Source organism: Vespa crabro, chromosome 9 (assembly GCF_910589235.1).
Source record: "Vespa crabro chromosome 9, iyVesCrab1.2, whole genome shotgun sequence".
NCBI lineage: Eukaryota > Metazoa > Arthropoda > Insecta > Hymenoptera > Vespidae > Vespa > Vespa crabro.
The window spans coordinates 5685067-5712579 of record NC_060963.1 but is presented as its reverse complement, the minus strand read 5'-3'; the positions used below and the strand labels follow the sequence as shown (position 1 = coordinate 5712579).

The following is a 27513-nucleotide window of genomic DNA, read 5'->3' as shown; positions in this document are numbered from 1 at the left end:
TTAAAGCCCGCGCATTTTATGTTTAAGCGGGCCTAGAAGATATTTTCCCGAGACACTTTCCTCGCGAAAATGTTTTCCTCTTTATCGTCCTCGCGACGTAATAGCGACAAACTCTACCAAGCGGTTCTTCTATCTACGGGAAGCGACCTTTTACGTCAGCACTATCCACTTTTGCATCGAATTCTTTTCTTTCTCCCTCTCTCTCTCTCTTTCTCTCTCTCTCTCTCTCTCTCTCTCTGTCTCTCTCTCTCTCTCTGTCTCTCTCTCTCTCTCTTTAAACACGACCCCAGAGACTTTTTCATGTTCTCGATATACTGAAAAATATAACAAATGATTATTTCTGAAATTTTACTTGAAGTATTCGTAAACTTTTTGGAATTCTTTCTTTTCATATCAAACTTTAAATTTGTATGTTTGTCTGTGTGCGTGTATTGCATGTGTGTGTGTCCACTTTATCGTTCAAATGATTGAATTGATTGACTTAAAATTTATATAAAAAAATGAAGTTACTTCAAACGAGGAAAATCGACGAATAATTTCGTTTCAATTCGACTTCTAGTTTCAAAATGGTATTATTTTGAAATATTAATATGTTCATAAAAAATTTCACGCACGATACGAAAAGAATTTAAACTTTGAAGGAATATTTAAATGTAGTATTAGATAACATGGTCATGAATTTTTCTCCAATTCTTTTTTTATTTTTTTTTTTGTAAAAGCAATCAAAGATGGCGGACGAATGAAAATTCCAATTTACGAATTTGACGAAAGATCTTCCATTTATGGAATATTTTTGGAATGTATTTCTGCGCATACGGATTGATATCCATTTTTCTGAATCCAAGGACATATTGATTTTACAAAATGATGATTGAACTTGAATTTTGTACGCTAAAAATCAAGTTACACTTTAAAAAGATCCACAAGTAGTTTTAATTCAATTTGATTTTCGGTCTTAAAATGATAAGCATTTTAAAAGTTAAAAGAATTCGTTAAAAAGGAAAAGAAAAATAAAAAGAAAAAATTACACGTGCTTTGAATATAATTACATTCAAATAAATAGAAATTGTGGCGGAATATTTAAAATAACGTTACCCCCATTAACGTGAACCACGTTGGTCGTACTTATTCTATATCCTATGCGGTAGTTTTCTTTTTATACATTTCTACAATATGTGCGGTTTTTAACGATACATAAATAACAACGATATTCATTAAAATTTAAATTTCATTAGAATTATTAAAAGTGGACTATAATTGTCTTAAATATAAAGAAAAAAGAAAAAAAAAAGAGTCGTTTGGATCGTTCAAATATTCTCCAACTTCGAATGGGGATATTAAGTTTTAATTGTAAATTATTTACTAAATATATTTCTTTTCCTATTTTATATATATATATATATATATATATATATATATATATATATATATATATGTACATATAATACAAACCTATATTTACGAGAAATGTTTATGCTGAATATAACATGATTTCTAAGTGCAAAGGGTTAAAATGCTTATTTTCACGAGTATATCGACTTGCAAAGCAATTTAGCATTATTTCGTTATGTAAATATGTATACCCGTGACACAGAATCCACTTGACACGTCGATCAAATATTACATTATTAAACGAACTTTATCAATGGACTCTTTCTCACTTCTTCTTTCTCTGTCTCTTTTTCTAATAGTGTCCCACGAGGCGAGAAAAAAAGTATATTCTGAGAAAGAGTATCGTCAGTAGCGGTAAGGCAAGAAAAATAAGACGAGAACAAGTTGGTGGTATCGTGTGCGAATCGATAATTATGATAACGTTTATCTTTGTTTTTTTTTTCTTTTTTTCTATTTTTATGTTACTTTTTCTATTGCTTGATATTAGTAATATACAATGTGAGAGATACGAAGTCAAAAGTATTTTGATTTAAAAAAATTCATTTGTAATTATAACATCGTGTCTAACGAATAAAATTAACAAAATTCTTTATATCTTATGTATGTAATTAAGGACGATGTTATTATTAATCATAAATTAGATGATTAGGTGATTCTCAATTTCGTTTACTTTTAATGATCAATAATTAATACTATCTTCACCGCGTGCGCGCGCGCGTGTGTGTATATATATATATATATATATATATATATATATGAGAGTCTTTATCTTTTTTCTTCTTGAAAGTTATAAATATCTCTAAATAAGCAATAATAAAATTGACGGCATACTTTAACTCTATATAGAGCTAGGATGAGAAGCTTAATGTATCATCATCGAATTCGCATTCGCATTTCACCGCAATCGCGTTGATCATTCTCATACAACGTTCCAATTACTCCAAAACAATTCGGTAACACTTAAGCCTATATTTACGTTTGTAACGTCATGCGTATGCGGCGTTTTTGGACGAATAGAATGCTCGAATTAATAAATAGAAAGATTTGGAATATAATTTGAGAAATTGTGACAAATCCTATCTGTAACATGAATTTGAATTAATAAAAGATTCATTTATTAATTGAATTAATATAAGGTTAATAAAATAATAAAATTGAATTCCTAAGGGTACGATGAACTTGATTTTCATTCGTTTCGAAGAAAGACATCATAATAAAATGGTCAAAGTTATCTTTAGACGAAAACCTTGTATTCGAATTTTCCGCGGAACGCAGGAATTTTGCCAGCCCTCGATACATCGTTCTTTGGTTGGTCCTCAGTTAAATTCGTAGATGTTTTGAAAATAATATATCAAAGATCGTTACCGAACTGGAAGCTTTCCAAAATGAAAGAATTTTAACAAAACCATGGATTGTTTAACGCGCTTGGAAATATCGATTAATTTCGATTTTTTATTTCTTTTTCCAATCCGTCAATTTTTTTCATCCGTCAAAGTCATCGTTCAAATAGTTTCGATCATGATGTTACATTTCCTTGAATGAAAGAGCTCGTAAAATTCAAAAATAACATATAGGAAAATCGGTCGTATAATTTAGATAAAAGAAAAAAAAAATGATTTCACAATATTTATTATTTTTTCTATAACTTTATTATTGTTATTTTTATTACTATTTTTATTACTATTATTATTATTATTACTATTTTTATTATTATTAATTTTTATTATTATTATTATTATTTTTATTATTATTATTGCTGTTGTTGTTGTTATTATAATTATATTTATTATTATTATTATTATTATTATTATTATTATTATTATTTCTTAACGATCGAAACTTCGAGTGATGTTTCGAACTAAATGTAGACAGCGTCGATCATTTCGTTACTCTATCCGTATCGTGAGTACACTCGATGACTGTAAAGCGATATGATTCACGTATGGTGCCGAATGGAAATTGGATGAGAGTATACCTAATCGTAAAAGACGACGTAGCGTCATATACGAGGAAGAAGCTTGCTTTTGTGTTTGTATATACACACGACGCGCTTCCCCTTTCAACATAGTCTAGATAGTTCGTGGTTTCGTGTCTTTCTGTTTCTCTCTCTCTCTGCGTCTAACGCGCAAAAATAAATCGTAGTCAGCGCGATTTATGTAACTCCAAGGTTATTTCTATGATTCTCTCATGAGAAAAAGAGAGAAAGATGAAGAGAGAACACGAAAACTTTACGCGTTTGCTACCACTTCGACACTCGACGCCATTCAATTTTGTCGATTATTATAGAAAGTTCGAGATCTTCTACGTGATTTTTTTTTAAACTTCTTTTTCTTTTTCTTTCTATTTTCTTTCTTTCTTTCTTTCTTTCTTTCTTTTTTTTTTTAAATCTAACGAGAAACCGGTCAAACCTGAATCAAAGAACTTCCTGTAACGTGAAAGCGATTGGATTGATACTTATGCATAAACCAGCTTTGTCACGGAAAGTCGATGGATTTTTAAATCTACAAAGATATTTATTTACGTGTATAATATTTCATGAAAATTTCAATATTTTTGATGTATATATATATATATATATATATATATATATATATGTACGTACACATATAATAAATATTATCATTTTTTTATGCATTCATTTTTAGGCACGATCATAGGAAGTTCTTATGTAATCACCATCATGAAAAGCATTGCCTCGCTATAACTTTTGATAGGAAAAACTTCCATTTGAAGTTTTAGATGAAAACTTATCAACAAACTGGCTATACCGAACACAATAAAATTTTACACAAAGTTTGTCCTACCCACTGCAAAAACTTCTGTTTAATATTTTTGATTGATCGTACGAATTTTTTACGATTAGCCTTATTAATTGCTAAGCTCCTACGTTTAAAAATTAACGAAATCTCTTCAAATCTGTTTGATTAAAACTTTACGGAGAATTTTTTTGTAAAACATTGAGATATTTGGAATTAAAATTTCAAACAGAAATTGATCAATTTCTTTTAAAGTTTTACGTATATATATATATATATATATATATATATATATATATATATATATATATATATATGTATATATATATATATATATTATGTATATATTAATGTATATATTATTACAAATCTTTTTAATGTTAAAACGTAACACAATGGCGATCGTAGCTGATGCATTAAAGCGGAAAGAGAAAAACAAATGTGAGTATATTACGTAGTGTTAATAACGAGAGCACAATGGCAATGCATGAAAATCATTTATGATGGCACGACAGTATCGATAATATTTATTGCGAGAAAACGAAACTTCAATTTTGAACATCAAAATCATAAAACGTTTATAAATATATTATGACTTCCGTGACGTAAACAAATAAAATCCATTTCGTTCGTTTATTTTGTTAGAAAGAGGCAAAAGAAAAAAAAAAAAAAAAGAAAAAAAACAACTTTTCCAAAAGAAATCATTAGAATATATGGAAAGATTTTTAAGAACGAGCAAAAAAAAAAAAGATTTCAAATTGCATTTTCACGAAGAATAAACGAGCCGATTAAGTTCGATCTAATAAGACATTTTTACGTCGATCTCGAAAAGATGCCTTTCTCCTGGACTTGCTCGTTACTGGAGCTCGATCGTTCTATTAATTAGCCGATTAATTATTCCCTATTGCTCGAGAGCAAATTACGCGATACAAACAAGCATACTCGCATAATCTTTGCTCTACTTAACGGCGAAGCAACGACACGTTGCGAGCGTCGTGATAACTTTAACGACGCCTCCTCCTACTCCCATCCTACCTCACTCCATCCCTCCTGTCCCTTCTCCTCCTTCTCCTTCTTCTTAACTCTGGAAAGACTTTGGTGAATAGCGAATAAGGTCGCGAGCGAGTTTCCACGAGCGCGAAGAAACTTTCCCAACGTTCGTGTAAATCAATTTCGAAATAACCGTACGACGCGCGAAAGAGCTCGCGTTTACCTCTCATTTTTTTCTCCTTATACGATTGTCGTCCTCGAGGATAAAGTTTGCGTTTAAGTTGGCTATTATTTTTTTATTTCTTTATTCTTTTATTTTTTTATTTTTTTATTTTTTTATTGATTTATTATTATTATTTTTTTTGTTTCGAAAATATATTCTTCCTTCGATATTTTTGTCATTCTCCATCTTCATCCCTCCGATCCTTTTCTTTTCCAATTCCCTCTCCCGCAACTACTTGACTCTTATTATCCATCCATCCATCCATCCATCCATACATATATACACGCGTCACGTTATTTCCATTTAGTTCTATATTATTAGAGAGAGAGAGAGAGAGAGAGAGAGAGAGAGAGAGAGAGAGAGAGAGAGAGAGATCGATTCGCGATTCTTTTTCTGACAATGAATTCGTAAGAGCATAGAATCGAATGTGAATTTATGCAATCATAAGAGAAAAGAAATGTGTATCTAATAAAATCATGAAATATTTGAGTGCCGTCGTTGATCAAGGATGGATAAGACCGGTCGATATCATTCGATTCTTCTATGCGTATGCATATAACAATATCGAGAATCGAAATTCGAACTGATCACAACGAATAATTCGGTTAAAAGAGGGAGAGAGAGAGAGAGAGAGAGAGAGAGAGAGAGAGAGAGAGAGAGAGAGAGAGAGAGAGAGAGTGAGAGAAAGAGAGAGAAAGAGAAAGCTCTCTGGCTATTCGCTTTTGCAAGAAAGGACGTCGACGAAATTCGATTTTGCCATTGTCATGGCTGACATACCAATATTCGATTAATAGCGCTCGATTTTAGCTCATGTCGGAAATTTTACTCCATTAACGTAGCGAATCGAACGATCACACAATTGCGAGCACGATTTTCATCGATTGAACACCGATCCTACTTGAGATTTGTCCAAAAGAAATCCAATTGTATTTCAAGCAAAACGAGGATTTTCGATATTTGCTATGGGATATGGAAAACGAATCGAAAATCATTTTTATCTCGTAAAGCTTCCATCTCTCGAAATAAATTATTATTATCATTATCAATATTATTATTATTATTATTATTATTATTATTATTATTATTATTATTATTATTATTATTATTTATTAACATTACTAAAATAATTAAAATAGTACTCGTAATACGAGTATAATTAAATTAAAATTTTGTTTCTTGTATATAAATTAATAAAGAAATAATAATAATAATAATAATAATAATAATAATAATAATAATAATAATAATAATAATAATAATAATAATAATAATAATAATAATAATAATAATAATAATAATAATAATAATAATAATAATAATAATAATAATAATAATAATAATAATAATAATAATAATAATAATAATAATAATAATAATAATAATAATAATAATAATAATAATAATAATAATAATAGTAATAATAATAATAGGATAAGTTCTATATTAGAGTAATTATTCGATAAATTACGATTAGCTTGATTTAAAAAAAAAAATAATCAAAAGAAAAGGAAAAAGAAAAACATGATTAAAAAAAAAATCTATCCGTTAGTAGCCAACATTTCTGTCTTTGAGAATGTGCAAATATGTGATGAGTTCTTTTACGCGTGGATAAGTGTTATGATAACGTTTAGGAACAATGGACAATCCTTTTTTTGTGGACACATAGTATATTCAAGTTTTTTACGGACACTGTTAGGTTTTCTTTTTTTTTTTTTTAAAGTTCCTTCGTTAAATCCACTTATATATGTCATTCAACATTATTTTTCTTATCTGACGATAATATTCCTTTCCCTCCCCCCCACTCTCTCTGTATCCCCTCCCTCTTCCCTTCCGTCCTCACCCGATAGATTATAATTTTCATATGTACATATAATGTTTGTGTATATATATATATATATATATATATATACGACAAAAGAGAATTTCGAGAAGGAGTTTCTTTTCGAACGATTTCTCGATTACTTGTCGCACGCCTGGCGTGCGACGCCCTCGTCACAGCGAAGAGGCTCTCTTTTTTAAAACGTTCTCCACCCTTTGAAGAGAGCTCGTGTCCCGAGTCAATAGGCTGTCCGGACCGAGCCATCGGACTACGACGTAACGAAAGAGAGACGAATTGGGGCTGGGGACGAAACGGCCTGTTTCAAATATTTGACCAGCGAGTGACCGAAAGAGATAGAGGAAGTGAGAGAGAAATAGAAAGAGAGAGAGAGATGAAGAGAGAGAGAGAGGGAGAGGATAGAGTAGATAGCTATCTTTAAAATTCAGTACTCTCTTCGTCTAACGGGTGTATCAAAGCGTTTCATTGACGTGTCGCAAATATCATACATATCGTATCCTCGATTCGATAGATAAAACGTTAAATTACGTATTAATAATAATACGTTTCGTTCTTCTTTTTTTACATTTATATTATTCATTCATCATTGATCAAAAGGTGAAAGAGGGTTATTCGTTCTTTAGTAAAAACCATTCACAATCCTTTTGTAACTTTATTTTCTATTTATCATTGTATCATATTATTTATGTTGTATTTTGTACTTCTTTTGTAGTCCTATTAAGGATTAACGAAAAAAAAAAAAAAAACAAACGAAAAAACACAACAAGAAAAAGAAAAGATAAGAAGAAAACAAAATCAATCAGCTTGAAAAAGTATCTGATCTTTTTAGATATCTTTTTAGATATGAGATAACAGACAATTTGGTCTATTTCTCAAATTTCTATATTATTATTAGAGAACAAGGATTATAGGTTTAATCGATTTAAGATATCGTTATATCAGAGGAAACAGGGAGAAATATTAAAGAGAAATATGAAAGATTTATTAGGATCAAAGCTATGTTACACAAATCGAAATGCAATAACGAATGCGATAACGAACGAGATTACAAACGAGATTCTGTGTACACGATTTGTCAAAAGAAACCTTCGTTCAGTTACGTTTATGAAAATATTAGAACAACTTTGTAGAAGAAATGGTTCGGGATTATTAAAAAAAAAAAAAAAAAAAAAAAAAAGAAAAAAATATGTATATCGCTTATATTCGTTGACGAAAAAACTCAATTGCATTTTTAAGGGATATACAGAAGGTTGGGTGGGAGTGGGCGAGGTGGAGGAGAAGGGATTGTTAGGGGCGTTCGAACTTTCGCACGCTGTCGCCTGTTTGAAATTTCTCTGGGATCGGATGTGATGAAAAGTGAAAGAAAGCTAGAAATCTATATAGAGGAGAGAAAGAGAGAGAGAGAGAGAGAGAGAGAAAGAGAGAGAGAGAGAGAGAGAGAGAGAAGGAGAGAGAGAGAGATAAAGAATAGAACTCGTGATGTGAGACCAACCGTGGAAACAATACCGATCCGCGGATAAGCTACGACCATGAGAAGATCAAAAATAAAAAAAAAGGGGGGAGGGAAAAAAACGTAGCGTTCGTGTAATTTACACGAGACACGTCACATTCTTTCTTTTTTTATTTCTTTTTTATATCCTTTTTTTTTTCTTTTTTTCTTTTTTTTTTTTTCTTTCACAAGATGACTCCTTCGCGTTGTTCGTTAAGTGTATCTTCAACGTCTTAAGGATACTCAAAGTCGAAGATAAGCAAGTTATTATCGTTGACGCTTTTGTGAGTAGGTGTTAAAAAAAGAAAAAAAAAAGAAAAAGAAAGGAGAAGAAATAATATGAAGGAAAAGAAAATATTAACGAGCATGTACTATGCCCATTGGCAAAATTGCTCTTTCATTTACGATAGTTGAAGACAATGAAGAAATTTGTCCTCGATTTCCTCTTATTATAATAATTAATGTCACGTAAAAACAAACAATACCAAAAAAAAAAAAGAATATAAGAAAAAAGAAAGTAAAAGAATATGAGGAAAAAATTATGATGATTCCGAAGAAAATTCAAGAAAAAGGAATGAAAAGAAGAAAAACAATTCTAACGAAAGAAATAGAACTCTCTTGTCTGCTTTTTTGATTGATTACGATGCTTTCAATATAATTATTATCATTACTATAGTTACGATTATTTTTCTTCTTCGTCTTCTTCTTCTTCTTCTTCTTCTTCTTATTATTATTATTATTATTATTAATATCAGTATTTTCATTGAAAAAAAAAGATAAGACACATGTCGTTATATGCATATATATGTGTGTGTTTTGTTAGTGTGTATGTGTATACGACGCTGTGTATGCCTGACGTATACGTAAAATAAAATCAAAGGGGAAGAAAAGAAAAAAATAATGAGAAGAAAGGAACGTGATTCAGAAGGGTATCGGTGAAAGGGCCGGTTGCAGGTTCAGAGTACAGATCGATGCAGGAATTCCGGGTAAACGGGACAGGATATATATATATATATATATATATATATATATGACAGTAATCCGTGTATGGTCGGGCGCGCAACGTAATATGTGTCTCGTGTGTTTGAGCACAAAGTGCGGTTTCGCGAGGACAACACAACACGGGGCTTTAATCCGTAGACGTTCGCCACGAAGGTTCCAAGCTGGCGAGCGAACGAGGAAGCGAGGATTCTCTCTCTCTCTCTCTCTCTCTCTCTCTCTCTCTCTCTCTTTCGCATGGATTCTCTGTGGTTTACGGTCGTATATCCGAACATATCCGCGCACGCCCGTTGGTCTTCGTATACGAGTCGCTGACGTTTGCCCTGATTAGTCATTCGCATGGACCGGTCGCGTAATTAGGCCGCTTACCGAAAACTCTCTGGTCTTTCCTTTGGAACAATTCCATTTGCACCTCGTTTAACGAAAGAGACAGTGATAAATCAATGTAGTTAACTGTAGTATTAAATTTCTAACATTGTACAGTGTCTAATTTATTAAATTATAATAAAACTAAACGAGAAAGATAATCATTCAATGTCGATCAATATTATGATATCTATGATAAATGAATGATCGTTATGGATCAATCAGAAAATTGAACTTAAGATGATCTATATCAAAGGATCGATATTCACTTTTTATAATAATTTTTGGACCCATGACAAAAATAATATGTGTGAAGATATAAAAAAAAGTTATGCGATATGTTACGAATCATTTAGGGTAGAAATTAATAAACGCATACCCGACGTTCTTTTGTTTTTATTTTTCTTTCTTTCTTTCTTTTTTTTTTGGTACAAAATATCTTAGTTTGAAGATTGTTTTCGTTTATAGTGTTCTTTTAGAAAAGATTCGGAGAAATATTTTGGGGTTGCGCTTTTTTTTAAACACGATTTTTTTATCTGTCTCTTTATTTGATCTTTTTTTGTTTTTGTTTTTTTTTTCTTTTTTTGAGCACACGTTCGATCGCACGAGACACAAATTACAGTTCCGTAATTTTTTTTTATTTTTATTTTTTTTTCTTTTTTTTTTTTTTTTTTTTTAGAAAATATTTAATAATTACATATGACACGTCTGATTTTAAATCAGAAAGAAAAGTTCTATTTTCGTCGCGGTACTCTCCGCAATTAAAGAGCCTTCTCTCTTTAGGAAAAGCAAAAGGAGCGGAACTGACCGCACATGTTATTTTACATCAAAGATAGATATATTATCATAGATAAGACATGGAGGTATAGGCGTTTCGCTTCTCTTCTTCCCTTTAATATACATATTTCCATCTCTTTCGACTTACTGCAAGTCTTATACGCGTCACGACGCGACCCAATAACCATGACATGATTTCTTTCGACGCTAATCTTCGTCTCTCGTGAACTAATCGTAAGTACGTAAGTACTTAAGTACGTACGTACTTAAGACGGTTCCTTTCGAACGACTTTTTATCTCCGTTACGATAAAATAATAAAAACGACCTAATTTCTTTTCCCGGATATTAAACACGAACAAGTCTCTTTTCTCTCTCTCTCTCTCTCTCTCCCTCTCTCTCTCCCTCTCTCTCTCTTTCTCTTTCTCTTGGCATCGATCAGTTCTTTTTTCCCTATCTATCTTTCTTTCTTTTTTTTTTTTATTATTATTTTTTTCTGAAGTCATAGCAAAGATAACATGTTTAGAGGGCACGTATTTATTTCCGCCGTGATATCTTTGGTCACTTACACAACAACTCTTTCTCTCATTTTAAATTTCATCATCATTTATTCTTTTATAATATATATATATATATATATATATATATATATATTTATTTATTTATTTTAATATTTTATAATAATGTATTTTTTTTGGTTTATGGTAGAAAAAGGATTTAAAATTTTTTTTACATTGCGATAATTCAAAATCATTGTTATTAGAAATATGTTTGTATTTGTATAGTAAAATTAAATCCTCGAAATTAATTATGTAAAATAAAAAAAAGTGATATTAAATTTTATATATATATATATAAAGAAAGAAAAAGAAGAAAGGAATTATTAATTACATAATTTTTGATCGATCATATTATATTATACGATTTATCTTATATCTATATTGTTATTAGAGATAAGAATGCTCAATAAAGTGTCGAGAGAAAACGGATCACGATAAAGATGAAATTTATATAAGAAATACGGAGGCGATAACGAGCGTGTCGCGTATCTGTAAATACGCGTGAAGATAAAGGATGTTAATCCTGAATAAGGAGAGAATTCTTGGATCTTTGCCAAAACGTAAGAACCTAACAAGTTTCGTTCCACAAATTTCGTATTATTTTAAATTTACAACAGATGGCATTACGCATTTTTTGATTCTTTACGTGTCCCGCGAAATTTGAACTTTTTTTCTATTGCCTCGCGTCAAAATTTATATGTTCGTTAAATAAACGACAAATAAAAGAAAATAATATAAGCCAATGAGAAAGTACAATTTAAATATTAAATTCAACAAGAAAATCTAACCTAAATATTTTATTAATCCATACAATTGTGATTTTGTTATATACTATTTTAAGAATAATTATCTTTAAGAGGATAATTCAAAATATTTCAGAATAAATTAAGAATAATTAAGAGTGACAATAAAAAAAAAAAAGAAGAAAAAAATATTAATATTGCATTCAAGCATTATTTAAATTATTTCATTATTATAAAATTGTTTTATGTTCGCAACAATGTTAATGTAATTTGAAAACTTTATCAAAGTTAGAGAAAGAAGTCAATATTAGAATTGTAATCATTAATTAAAATGTAAATTTATTGATCGATTTATGAGAGGAAAAAAAAAATTAATAATGTGAACCTTGTGCCGCCTTCTGAACGAGATCGAAGTCTTCGTCGTGATAAAGAGTTGCACTCTGGGCATAGGCATGAGAGAAAAATTATAAATGAGTTGGAGTAAACAAGCGGGACGAAGCGAGAAAATGGCTTTTACTCGGGAGAAATGTATCTCTATTTTTTAGACCGAAACAGTGATCTCCTCTTTCTCTCTCTCTCTCTCTCTCTCTCTCTCTCTCTCTCTCTCTCTCTCTCTCTCTCATCACTTACAAACAATGTTTTTCGTTCTTTGAATTTTTATACGGTTTTGCAAACTATTTTATAGTTGGTGTTATTTAAAGTTTATTCCATTTGTTTATTCGACTATAATTTGTGAACGTTGAATTATTATAGATTCGATCCTGAAACTTTTAGGCTTGTAATAAATATCTAAATAAACAAGATAAACAAGATAGATAAACAAGATAGATAGATAAACAGATGCTCATTTATTATCTAAATATTTGAACGATGGATAAATAAATAAATAGAATTACTTGTTTATGATTTAAACGATATTATAATAATGAAGAGAACAAAAAAGGATCAAAGTTATGATTTATAGTAAATAAGTACAATGTTCTAATAAATATAGATCTAATTATAAATAAATAGTTATTTTGTTTTTATCTATTTTATTATTTGTACTTCTTTTTTTTGTTCTCAAAGACTGTATTGCGTGACTGATTCAGACTCGTCGATTATTCGATCATCCTTCGTGCGGAAAATCGAGAAAACTGGATGGATTTATGACTCTTTCGGTCTTTCTTTCTCCCTCTCCTTCTCTCTCTCTCTCTCTCTCTCTCTCTCTCTCTCTCTCTCTTTCTTTATCTCGTTTTTTCACTCTTCTTTTATTGTCCGTTGAGAAAAGCTATTCGAAAGTTTTTCAAGCCCCTTCGAAAGTTCCTCGAAACCAAGCGACGAGTTATGAGAAAGAGCGTTCTGCTTTTGTCAACTTTAACACGATCGAATGGGATACAGTACACCGAGAATGTAAAAATATCGTCATTTTTTTCGAGTATCATACTTTCAGATGATATTACAAATATTTATTTTCTATATTATTATCATCTAATAAATTAATAATAATAATTGATTTTTCTTTTTTCTTTATTGTCTATACTTCCGATAGGCAGCGATAATCAATCGAAATGAAATTCAAATGAATATCATAGAATGAAATAGTTGATTCGAAATATAAAGTCTTAGTTTATGAAAATCATGCATACGAAGGATAAATGTCCTTATATATATATATATATATATATATATATGTATAGATATATTATTGTAGATATTATATATTATATATATTATGTATAGATCTATTATATATATAATATAATACGCACAGTGTTGGTTAGTGTTACAATTAATTAGTATAGCAATGTGAATGATATATATCGTTGAGGGATAAACATATATATATATATATATAACATAACATATATATATATATATATGTATATATATATACATATAGGTATTAAGTTAAAAATCGTTCAATAAGTGAATAAAAAAAGGAATAGGACTATCGATTTGATTTAGGTTGTACTTTACTATCCAACCAGCAAAAACCTGACGGAAACACTATCACCAGATCAATACGAATTACCAATGATATTTTTTCTTTAAAATATCCTTGATTTTTTTTATTTCATTCTTTTGATGTTTTTAATACTTTTGATGTTTTGGCTTTAATAAAATATAGACACAACTACGGATATGTTTATATATGAAACAACTTCAACTGTCATCTCTGCGAATATTTATGGAACAAAAAAAGAGAAAAAGAAGAAAAAGAAAATAAAAAAGGACAGGACTTATTTACGGAAATGATTAGGTCAATCCGAATAGTTTATTTCCCGAAAGTCGGATATAAAGCCATAACCGTTATTCATTGTCAAAAAGAAGAAAAAGTGAGATGTGAAAGTAAGCTAAAAGATTAAGGATAAAGTAAGGGCTAATAATTTCATCAATAATACCGAACTTAATACCTAATACCAATTAAGAAGATCTATCATATGTGAAAGGGAGGAGAGAAGATTCATGTATCCATTCGAACGAATGATTTTCAAAATCTAAGATTTTATATTTTAGATCTATAGTGTAATGTCTCATGATACCTATAAAATCTGATATCGATAAGCCATCACCAATACCATCACCACCGTTACCATCTGGAAAAATATTTTTCTTATTGATTTTTAAAGTTAAAAATATATATACAGAAATGTCAGCTTGATCCAAATAACACAGATAGCATATCATAACATTGTACATACATAGCTCTATTTTCATCTCGCATCATCTAATCCACGAATAGGATACTCGATTATCGTTTCGTTCTCGTCGACACTGTCATAGGACATAAAGGAGTGATAAAGTTCAAGTTATCATACGTTTTATACATACATACATACATACATATATATATATATATATATATATATATATATATGTACTTATTTTCTTTCGATTATCTGGCAATATCGTTTATTTATATTTTATGAATTATTTCAAGGAGGGATACTTTTACTAGAAAATAAAAGAGATACATACAGATTGTCTTTCTTTCTTCTTCGTAGATTCTCAAGAGATATCATAGAGTAAAAAGCATCGTCTGGTTCGCACCGAAGTCTCTTAAATCCTATCGCATCGTTTCCGCATGCCTATATGAACCCTTTTATGTTATTTTGAAAGGAAGGTAAACGAACCTTCACCGTCTTATGCCATTGTCGTTACTCGAATGTACAAGAAACAATGCATTATTCCCATCGGAATCGAGGTTACTTCGTGATATCACCGAACACTCTTATTCGACTTATTCTAATATACACATTTCATCCTTTTTTAATATCTTCCAACATTCAGGACAGAAAAAGTAAAGGCTTTTTCATATTTCGTATTATGTATATACACATATATGTATATACATATATATATATATATATATATATATATATATATATATATGTCTGTGTATATAAAAATGAATGGCCAAATGTAATATTGATTATTTAAATCGTAACTTAAAAATTTTTGTTTTATCGTTACGTACAATAGAATATATCTAAGTGACATTAAATTGATATTATATATGCAGGATATGAGAACACATATATAGATATATTATGCAAGTAAATAGGTAGAAAGGAAAAAGATAAATCATATTTGTAGAAGTGTATGAGATAAGCCGATGACAAAGTCTAACAAAAGGTTATCGATAACGTATGAGAGAAGACAAAGAAGAAATCATCGAACAATTGAAGTCTTACTACAAAGAAAAACAGTTCAGAAGAAAATTGTTGTTAGTCAATCGTCATCGCTTTCTTTTAATTATTAGTTATAACTTTTTTCTTTTTATTTATTTTTTTTCTTTTAAATATCATTGTTATGCTGAATTTTAAGAATTCTTTTTCATCGTTCTCGATTAATTCAAAACAAGCACCATATCTACGTATGCATGTTAATATAAGATAAATGATTAATGATATGTATTATATATATGGAGAACAAATTAATGAATTACATCTTATTTGATATGAACGCTATATATAACAATTTTAAAGAATCATCTCGTGTCACCTTGCCTTGCCTCGTTTTTTGCCTGAGCTAATAAAAAATAAAAAAAAAAAAAAAAAAATAAAAAACGCAGGAAGAAAAAAATAAAAAATAAAAAAAAAGCATTTCACTCGGGCTGACTCTCATAACGATCTATACGTCCTAAGAGACCTGTCAGCTAATATGATTAATGATGATTTCAAGAAAAAAAAAAAAAAAAAAAGAAAAGAAAAGAAAACAAGAAAGAAGTGCAAAACAAAAAAGAAGAAAAAGGAACAGATAAGAAAACTGTATCTGTACAATGTATTTAACAGCGATCATGAAAAAAAACATATATATATATATATATCGTCCTTTTATATATAATATAAAAATTACTCAATGAAATCTGATGCATTCGATCGTATGTCTCAACGTATGTGTTAGTGTTGATGATGAAGCGGAACTTTAACGAAAAGAGAACGATAAATAAATCCAAAAAAAAAAAAAAGAAAAATGGAAAAAAATATATACATAAAAAAACAACGAGGAAAGAAAAGAAAAGAAGGAAACGATGACTTAGGAAGGGAAAGGAGGGAAGGAGGCGAGGAGGGAAGGAGGGAAAGAAGAAAAGGAAGGTCCGCAATCGCGTTCGCACCAACGAACACGATTTCGTCGTGTGGAATGACTCGGGAGGAGCAAAATCGTGTTCCTATAAACGTGGGTACGCGTGTAGACCATGAGAAAACAGCAATTTAGTAAACTCGTATCGTGGCTTTAGCCTTCTCTAGTTCTCGGACCCATTCAATATTTTATCTGAAAATGTAAGGATTTTGCTATATACCGTCACTTTTTGAAGAGAAAAATTTATAAAACGAGTCAGTTGATAACTAACGTGTACATCAAAATGTTTTCCCGAAGTTCCGGAGATAACGTTAATTAATAAAATCTTAATTTCATACATCCTTCTCAAGAGTAATTGCTATTGAAGATAGTAGAGCTACTTGACTCTGTTTTCGATTAGATTTAACTGTCAGTCAAACGTCAGATTACGTTGATTTCAGTACTCGGATGAGTACCTCGTATTTCCATTTCAAATTTTACAAAAGCATTAGATTTCCAATTAAAAATTTCAATATTTTTTTAATGTTTCATTAAGTAACGCGATAATGCATTTTAATTAATATTAAAAAGGTCGAAGAAAATTATTTCTTTTCTTTTTTATTGTAATAATCTTAAGAGTTAACATTGTAATTAATTAAATATCCTAAGAGATTCCGCGACAATTAAAAAACATATAATTATATTTTCGATTGAAAGTACGTACGATCGTTGATAATTAAATATCAGTAAAAAAATCAAATAGGAAAAAGAAGAAAGAAGAAGAATAAAGAAAAAAAAAGAGATAGATAGATAAATAGATAAATAGATAGAGAGCGAGAGAGAGAAAAACTTACCCTAGAACGGCATGTCTGAGCTCTCCCAAGGTAGGATTGTAAGTATGATCCTCGCCACTAATCCTAATGACACCCTCTTCCGCGTTAACGTCGTAACCGTTTGCAATAATATCGATTAGATCAGCGAAATCATCGTGTTCGTCCGATTTATCAGTTCTCGGAGAAGCACCAACAATGTCTTTGACAGTTCGCGTAAATGTGGACGTGTCATATTGTTCTTTACTACTGTTCGTACGTTGTAAAAATTTACGCCGGAAACCAGTATATATGGTTTCGACGTTCGGATCATCACCGATTCTAACACGACCGTGGCTTGGTACCAAATGATGTCCACTGTAACCAAGATCCATTTGAAGATCCATCACCAAAAGTAAAGTGAATAATATCGCAAAGGCGCTCAAACCGAGCATCAGTTTGTCGCGAATTCTGATCATTCTTATCGTAAGCTTCATCTTTGAATTCCACGATTTCGGTTTATACTCGAGACAACTTTTTTTTCTTTTCTTAACGTCGTTCCTCGACAATTCGATCCTATCCCCGATAATCTTTTCGATGGAATCGTTTTGTAAAACAGTCACGGATCGTAAAACATCGCCAACGATGGTATCGATCGACGACGATTCAGAATTAACGCTCCTCGTCTCCTCTTCTATACTCGATCGAGCTTCGAAAGAACTTTCAGCTAAGAGAATACTTTCATCCTCGTGATCTCCTATCGAAATTCTCGCAGTTTCGAGTAACGGCGATAATAGCTCGACTGATAACTTGAGACTCGTTGGTTCTTTTCCCTCTTCTTCTTCTTCTTCTTCTTCTTCTTCTTCTTCTTCTTCTTCTTCTTCTTCCTCCTCACTTTCTTGCTGCCTACGTCGACGTAGTAGTTCGCTTCTTCGTCGTTGTCGTCGTTGTTTTCGTTGTTGTCGTCGTCGTCGTTCTCGTTGCCGTTGTTCCTCTCCTTCTTCTCCTCGTACACCCGACGAATTTGCAAGTTTGCATTTTACGTCGGACGACGTGCTCGAGGCGCGCGCATGCAACTGGTCACTGTCGGCTATCGGAAATTGTCGAGTCGTTGGAACTTCTTCGAGATCGACTGACCCGTTCGCGTTATCGCAGATTTGCCGTTTATGTCTCGATGACCTCTGTACCTCTTCCTCCTCTTCCTCCTCTTCTTCTTCTTCCTTCTTCTCCTCCTCCTCTTCCTCCTCTTCCTCCTCCTTCGGTTCTTCCTCGTCCGGCGGTGGTGAATATTTCACTTTCCTTTCGCACTTGCACGTACGTTGTTCGAACGGCTTACTTTCAGGCTCGGAGACGCGATCTTCTTTTCTCGACGACCTTGACCGTACGTAACGCCTGTGTACAGCAGGCGAATAATCAGCCAAAAGCGAATCCTTAGATTCTCTTTTCTTTTCAAAACGTCTTCTTAGATTAGCACGCTCTTCCAATAATCTAAGATTATCCTCTGAACGTATCAAATCCTCGACATCCTCGACCGAGACGCTTTTAGATCTCGACGAATCCTCGTCTTGTTTTATATATTTCGTAACAATTACAAAATCGTTCGATTTTTTTAAATAATCCAATTCGCACGGGGAACTCTTTCTCGATTTTTTCCTTCTAATCGATGGGACAGGACGATTCTTATCGTTTTTCGTATCGCTCAAATTCTCTCTACTCTTGGTCAGGTGTAATTTTTTTTTTAAAAGACACGGACTCTTACGAATATTTCTGACCAATCGTTCGCATCCCTCTGTAATATTTTCCTTGGAAGTTTTGACGAATCGTTTGAGAAACGAATCGTTTCTATCTACCTTACGAATTTTTCTCGTTCTTTCGTCGATGGATATCTTCGTTGGTTTTATTCTCTCGCTCCAATATTGTCGGATTTTTGTTCCTTTTCCAAGGGTTTGAGTACCGATCGAGAGATCGATAACAGATTTCGATCTACGTATCTCATGCACCCCCTCCTCCTTTGCTATCTCTTTTTTTAGTTTCAAATTTGAATCGTTGCCTTCGTATATCCGGCGGTCCAAACTTGCTCTCCTGTCTTTCGAGCCATCCGCTTCCAGACATTTCTCCGTGTCCAGAGTTATTTTCGATGTGCGCGTTTAATGATGCTTTAATTGGCACCCCCTCTGCCGATCTTTGATATTTCTTTCGTTTTCCTCTTTTTTCCTTTCTCCTTCTTTTTTCTTTCCTTTTTTTTTCTTCTTTTTTTTCCTTTTATTCTCTTTTTATTCTCTCGGTTTTAAAATATCTTTTAAATAACTACAAAGCACTAGTTTCTTTAATAACAACGAACTATATCTCACAGACTTTGGAATGTATAGTAGGTTCTAGCTATTTATCACAGACACGATAATACGAAACTACGACGAGAGCGCTGCTAACCTTTTGAGTCCAGCACCTCCGCACCTGAAAAATAAAGAGAAACGAGAATTGAGGAAAATAAAATGTTGAATTTTATATGATTGTACTTTTTTTTCTCTCTCTTTTCATTTATTTTTTTTTTATTTTCCTTATACTAATCGATATAATAGATATATACGAACTATATCAATCTTTATCGAGAGAACACTCAAACGTATGGTTTTCTTTTTGGGCGAAGGGGAGGGGGAGGGGGAGGGGGAGAAAATTTAAATATTTGCGACATGTACGATCATAATTATCATTTTTCCTTAATTGTTATCGATTTTTTTTAGTAAACGAGTAAATCATAGTAATCGACATAAGAATTAATGATACTATGTCAATAACCGATTAATAATTAATTTTATTATATATTAGCCAATAAGAAGACGTTATCGTGATGATTTAGAACACGATCACAGAAGATATAGATACGATGCTCGAAGAGGAGGAATCAAGAAAGGAGAAAAGCCTTCGAAGATATCGAGTGTGAAATAGAGTGACGATAATGGTTTGAAACCGGCCATTATGGTTATCGCAAGGTCTACCTCGTAAAGGCGCGTCGCAACGAAAATGGAGGAAGAGGAATCACGATCGTAAAGACTCTTCTACCCTATCACCTTTAGAAAATGTCCTGGTATACGCGGAAATGCGGGTTATTCAATATTTTTTATCGAAATGCTAACCCATTTTTGAATTTCCCGCCACGTCCGCTGTATCGTATGAAACCAGCTCAAAGTATTCCAAGCGAATGTATATACGTGTAACGACGATAATAATGATTTATCGTTCTTTTTCCCCCGTTTCCTTTCTCTCATTCGTAAACATTTATGTATCTTGTAAAGAGATAGCGGAATAATCCTGACAGGGAATCCACTTGCGATGTTAAAAAGTAAAATAGAAAGACCGCTAATATACCCTTTTTGATTGCAGCTTAATAATTATTCGAAATAAAGATTTTTAGGAAGCTCTTTTGAATTGAATCGATCTGTTAAATATATATAAAAAAAAAAAAAAAAAAAAAAAAAAAAAATCAAAAAGTCGGCATTGCTTTTAGGGATTGAATTAAATCGTAGATGACAATTATCGTTAATTATCTTCTCATAGAATTATATTAGCTTTTACGATTGTAGTATTAATTACTACGAGCTTTTAACTTTTTTTTTTTTCTATTCTTTTTTTCTCCTTTTTTTCTGTTTTTTTTTGTTTCTCTTTTTCTTCCTTTACCCCCCCCCCTCACCTCTCCAAATTAAGTTCCATGCAATTTCATTTCGCTCGGATTTTAATCTGTAATCTTATCGCTTTTTAAAATGTATCTAATATACATAAAAAAGATGGTACGTGGTCGACGTTATACGACCGATCGATTTTGAGCGTACTCCCGACGAAGATAGTTTGCTTAAGTAGAAATGTCGATGAGTCTAGCTATCTTTATTATAGTCGAGGAGAGCACATAGAATCTCAATGGCATTTTACTTTTTTCCATTTACTACCATTTCTTTGAAGATATTTTAAAATCGAATAAAAGATGATTACTTAAATAATTTGAAATTATTAATATGGAAACATGTTTTCAAAACTTCAATGGATTAAAAGAAATGTAAAGGGGAAAGGGGAAAAGGAAAAAAGGAAAAGAGAAAGGAAGAAAAAAAGAATTTAGTTTATTCCTTTTATAAAAAATGTCACAACAACTTTTCCTTCTTATAAATGCTTACTTATGAAAATAATATGTTCGCGAAACGATTTGCTACTTCTTGGCTTACGTAAACGGGTTGAGAGAGAGAGAAAGAGAGAGATAGAGAGAGAGAGAGAGAGAGAGAGAGAGAGAGAGAGAGAGCAATGTAATATTTTTAGTATTGTACGTTATAATAAGCGGAAAATATATGCCGGTAGAAAAAGTGGAAGAAGGCAAGTGCAAGCGGTTCTACATATTCATGAAGGATATATTGGAGACTAAGAGAGATGGAACGAGCAAGAGAAGTGAGTGTAAAATAGAGAAAGAGAGAGAGAGAGAAGAGAAAGAGAATATAGAAGCCAAAGAAGAGACACTATAAGTGTATGCCAAGCTCCTGTAGTCGTGGATCATTTAAATACTGCATCGAAATACAACTAAATAAAGCAGAAGATCGAGCTTATGCTCAGAATATGAGATCGAGTCTTGAAATGTGCCGAAAATTTCTAAAATGTAGCTTTGCGGTATATCTATATCCCCCTTGCTTTTATTACTTACTGATATCATTTTAAAGTCGACATTTGTATATTTGCAGATAGAGATAGAGATAGAGGTAGAGACACAGAGAGAGAGAGAGAGAGAGAGAGAGAGAGAGAGAGAGAGAGACAGAAAGGGAAAGAGAGAAAGAGAGAGAGAAAGTAGAGAACTATAAGTAAAAGTTACAAAAATTATTAATATTTTATGAGCATAAATCGTAAATTATTACTTGGTATAAAGTTTTATACGTGAGTTGATACAAATCTTTCGCCTTTTGTTTTCTTTTGTTCGTTCTTTTTTGCTGTTTGTTTGTTTGCTTGTTTCTCTTCTTTTTTTTTCTTTTTCTTTTTCTTCTTAAATTACATATCTTCACTTCGTATCTCATATTTTTATTTATTTTCAAATATCTTATTTATTTTCATTTCAAGAGGGTGATCGTTCTCATCGAATCAGAAAAACGTGTGGTTCTCCTTTTTTTCTTTTTATCGATTTTTATTACCTCCAATAGAGTAATATTTTTATTTCATACCATCCTTTCCCCCAAGTTTTTTCTATCCTTTCTCTTGTTCCTCTTTGACCCTATTTTTCACTTCATTTCACTGTAAGCCGAAGGGTTAATCCATTAATTAATTACAATCTCACGGTATAGCGAGCAACTTAGAAGCTTTTATCATAAAACTTCAGAGATTTTACGCCTACCTTTCATCGGATACTTTGTCATTCGTTTCTGATAACAATCAAAACGAATCGAATTTTTTATCGGGTATAATCGTAATTTCGATGTCACCGACATCGAGAAAATATCTTTTTCTTATTTTTTTTTTTAACATCTATCACAATGTTAATGTTATAAATAAAGAAACGAAGTAAATACGTATAGTATTTTTGTTTCTTTGTTTGCTTTGTTTGTTCAAAAAATTTCCGATTTTTTTTTAATTTATTAAAAATTCCTTTATAAGAAAAATCTCCGTTTTAACGACGAACAGATAAATAATTAAAAAAACAAAAAAAAAAAAAGAGAAAAGAAAAAAAAAGGAAGTAAATTAATCTTTACGACTTGTACCAACGTTATTGTAACATTAAATCTTACGTAAGATGAAATCGATGACATGCCTGCGTACAAATGCGTATAGCAGAGTAAGAGTAGAAATACCAGAGTAGAAATTTCATTGACGAGCAATATAACGAGACTATATACGACGCGTGTGCGACTTTACGAAGTCGTAACCATAAAGCAAATTGCTTTGCGACACGTAAGTAGTCAGAGTAATTCGTTGGCTTTTATGTATAAGGTGCTAAATTACCATTATTTGCTTATCTTTTGAACGATTAAGACTACGATGCTACAAGTTCACCCAAGAGGCCCCAATTATATTCAAAAAGAAAAAGTCGATTATCATTATGAATGACTATAGAGTTGCGTGTCAGAAATATAAAAATTTATAATGAAGGAAAGAAAAGATAACAAAAAAAAAACAAAAGGAAAAAAAAATATATAGAAAAATAAACAATATCGGGGTAAAATGTAGAAAGAAATTAAAAAAACTTTTGTCAACAGTATAAAGAATAAGTATCGATGGAATAAAAAAAGAATTAAAAAAAATTTTTCTTCGGCCTGTGATACGTCGACCCTGTAATTTTGGACGATATCAATTTATCATTGATATTAAAAAAAAAAAAAAAGAAAAAAGAAAAAAAAAATAACCAATATTAAATTTTCCAAATTTACAATACATAATATCATCCATCTTTCGAGATAACTTTTGTCAAAAACTCCAACTCAAACCCAAATCGATCGTTTTAAATGTTCCCTTGCTATTACTAGGTTTCACAAATTTCTTTCTAAAGAAGTGATCTTTGCCGACGATGGATGAGAAATCCTTATCGTACGGGACGAAGGCAATAAGAAATGAAAAATCCATCCACTATCGAAAGACACTCGAACGAAGAACGAACGTCTCTTTCCTTTTCGCTCACGTCACATTTATCGCATTCGTCTCAGCATCTTTCCGATCCGCTTCTCTCTCTCTCTCCCTCTCACTCTCTCTCTCTTTCTCTCTCTCTCTCTCCCTCTCACTCTCTCTCTCTCTTTCTCTCTTTCTCTCTCTCTCGTTCGTTCGTTCGTTCATTCGTTCGTTCGAATGGAGGCCGTGCGACGAGTGCGCTGCTTTTATAGGAGACGCGATCGTTGACACACTTAAGTCGATCCTTTATCAACGACCGCGCAAACCTTTTCTCCGTCAAAAAAAGAAAGAAAAAGAAAAGCAAAGAAAAAGAAAAGAAGAGACAAGAGGAAAAAGGGAAAGAAGAAAAAAATATGGAGGTGGAAGGATGGGAGGGTGGGAGGGAGGGAGGGACAAAAAAAAAACAAATAAATAAAACTCGTATTCGATCGACCGAGCAGCTTATCTCGAATACGAAATGCGTCGGCGCTGGTCGAGTTAGTATATTTTTGGAATAGACTATGAGTGTCGTTGCGCCAAGAATACTCGCAACCTAATAGTCGCTTGACAGATCTATCTTTCTCCCACTCTCTCTCTCTCTCTCTCTCTCTCTCTCTCTCTCTCTCTCTCTCTCTCTCTCTCCCTCTCTCTCTCTCTCTCTTTTTTTTATATACACGTACACGAGAATCCATCGAGAGTATGTCGAAAAACGAGTATGATGCGTAAGGGGTTCTTTGACGGCTCTATGATCGTCTCTCTGACGGTACTCGACGCACCTACAAATCAATTTACAACGCGTCGAAATACACACCGGAACGATAATCATGGTAAAACCGATAGGTAAGCGATTACCCTTGAACAATTGGATTGAAACTGTGAAATTGAGGTTTTTTCTTTCTTTCTCTCTTTTGTTCTGTTTTTTTTTTTTTTTTGTTTTTTTTCGATATAGGAAATAAATTTCATTGAAATTAATTCAAAAGACAATAGAAAGTAATGATTCGTAAAACAAAAACAAAATAGATGTTCATTCATTAAATTGAAAATACGTTCGAACGATCTTCAAAGTTGATTTTTTCGAAATGATAAATTTGTTTTTCCTTTTTTTTTTCTCTTTTTCTTTTTCTTTTTCTTTTTCAAACAATATTATCATTTTTATTTCTATTTTATAATTTTTATAGAATATATTTAGTTTCTATATACTCAGTTATCGTTTGTTATAAATAAGAAAGACCGAAGCAAGTTGATACTATTTGATTGTTACATTGTAATTATTTGAACACAAATATATAGTACTAAATCAGTATTAGATGTTTTAAGTGTATTGTTTATCTGTTTACTACGATAGAGTTTGTTTACGTTGACAATAACAATTTCGTTCTTACGAAAAAAAACGTAAATATATTTGAATTGTCATTTTGATTCATTATGTCGGGAGAAATTATATATAAAATTGTAGACACTGAATTGAATCATTTCATGATGAACTAATTAAGTTTCTTTACTTCGTTTATATGCTCCAGACTTTTTTTTTGTTTTTTTTTTTATAGATACTTTCATATAATTCGTGCAGAGTAGATTAATGCGTTTTCCCCTAGAGTTGAATCAATCAAATTGATAGAGCTTATCAATTTGAAGAAAAAAGAAAAGAAAAAGAAAAAGAAAGAAGGCCTTTGTAGGTAGTGGTAAAAAAAATTTAAAGGAAAAAAAAATCAATAGCAACGTGCACACGATAAAAATAAATTAATTATTCTCAAAATCAAAGCAATGCGAAGAATAAATCCAATGGATATCCATATGGTATGAAATGGAATCTACATATAATATGCTTCGAAGATATTTTAATTATACATGCTTGGAAAGAGATTAATTTTCTATATGTTCACTCATATTACTCAACACATGCTCCTTAAAGTTTTAATTCAAAAATTGATACATTTTGATTTTATCGAACAAATATATTTTTATATTTGTTTTATACATAGTATTTTCACAAAAGTTTCTCGCTTATAATACAAAAAAAAATATATATATATATATATTTTAAGATACTTTTCGTTAAGTAATTAATTCGAAAGAAAAATTGCAACAATGAAAAATTAAAAGACGTAAAAATCTTCTTATCCTTATATATAGAAATTATATTAGATTAGATTAATTATCAAAAAAAGAAAAATCTATTGAAAGATTGTCGATCTTTCATTATTATCGATTTTAAAGGGTCATAGTACGATTCAAGGTCTGTCAGTGAACGTATAGGTAGATAACTGGTAAACGATTAACCTTCCAACGGGAGTATCGATTAAAGCGTACCAGTCTCTTCATTGTTCCGAGATAACAGCGGTTAAGCGAAACGTTAACTACCAAGGCAGGCCGTCCAACGTTTCATCGTACTAAAGTGCAACTCTAATGTGCGACCGCATACGTCATTCGCAGCCATCAATTTTGCATTGCGCCACTACCACTAACGCGTAGGTAAGATAGGAGGAGACCGAGTAGTATCGTAACGTCTCTACCTACGCATGATGTTGTGGTTTGGGATATGATATTGCGGGTGTTTACAAAGGCATCCGCATTAGCTTTCAAGATAATTGAAGATAATGACAATATGCGTTGATACTATATTTAGAAGAGATGACCTGGGGCCCACACGCATAATTGTCCTTGGTAAGAAGATCTATCCTAAATTATTTCTCTTAGTGACGCATCGAAATCCATACTTGGATGATCTTAATAATCGTAATACTCATTGAAGATACATAGATACAATGATTCCATATAAAGAAATATATTAGAAAATGTATCATTAAATTTTTCATATATGATCTCATTCAGGATATTATTAATTTTATTTATTAATAAGCGTAGAATTAATTCGATCGATTGTTGATCTTAATATAGATTATATCTTGTTTATGAATAGTTGATAATGTAACGTAAAGCTTAAAAGGGTTTATTAAGAATTTGTAAAATTTGTTTTTAATTATTACGTTAATTCATTTCTAAAAGCACAACTTTCATAAAATTGTACTTAAAAAGAACAGAGAGAGAGAGAGAGAGAGAGAGAAAGAGCTATACTATACATTTGACTGCTTCATCGGAATATTTTTTTTCTTTTTTTTTTTTTTTTTTTTTCTTTTCAATAATAATTGTCATTGGAAATAAAAAAAGAAAAGTCCTCTTCATTTTTATCGGTGAATCGATCGATCCATCTGCTTTAAATTCGCGATAAATGTTCACTCGTTAGCGTTTCCGACGCGGATGATTTATATTTGCGATTTTATCGATCTCTCTTTTAGTTGCTCTTTATAATTCTTTTCTCTTTCAGATGATTGATTCGGTTCGCGTAATGATAACATAGATCATATTCGATCTGGGTTCGTTAGAGAGACATCTTGAATTCACGATTCGAAATATTATTCGTGAATTGAC

General features: G+C 31.4%; 2 protein-coding genes across 5 annotated transcripts in view; both read right to left on the bottom strand.

Annotated features, from left to right (window-relative positions):
• Positions 1 to 20622, bottom strand: part of LOC124426761 — a 53876-nt gene extending 33254 nt beyond the window's left edge. The window contains exons 1-3 of the mRNA XM_046968841.1: positions 20619 to 20622; positions 19915 to 19938; positions 17530 to 19633 (exon numbers count right to left, since the gene is read on the bottom strand). Coding sequence (XP_046824797.1) covers positions 17530 to 19633; positions 19915 to 19938; positions 20619 to 20622 — 2132 coding nt within the window. The remainder of the gene's footprint in view (positions 1 to 17529; positions 19634 to 19914; positions 19939 to 20618) is intronic.
• Positions 19492 to 27513, bottom strand: part of LOC124426670 (coiled-coil domain-containing protein 137) — a 52362-nt gene continuing 44340 nt past the window's right edge. For all 4 annotated transcript variants that reach the window (XR_006942780.1, XR_006942778.1, XR_006942783.1 and 1 more), the window contains exon 6: positions 19492 to 19938. The gene's annotated coding sequence lies outside the window, so the exon portion shown is untranslated. The remainder of the gene's footprint in view (positions 19939 to 27513) is intronic.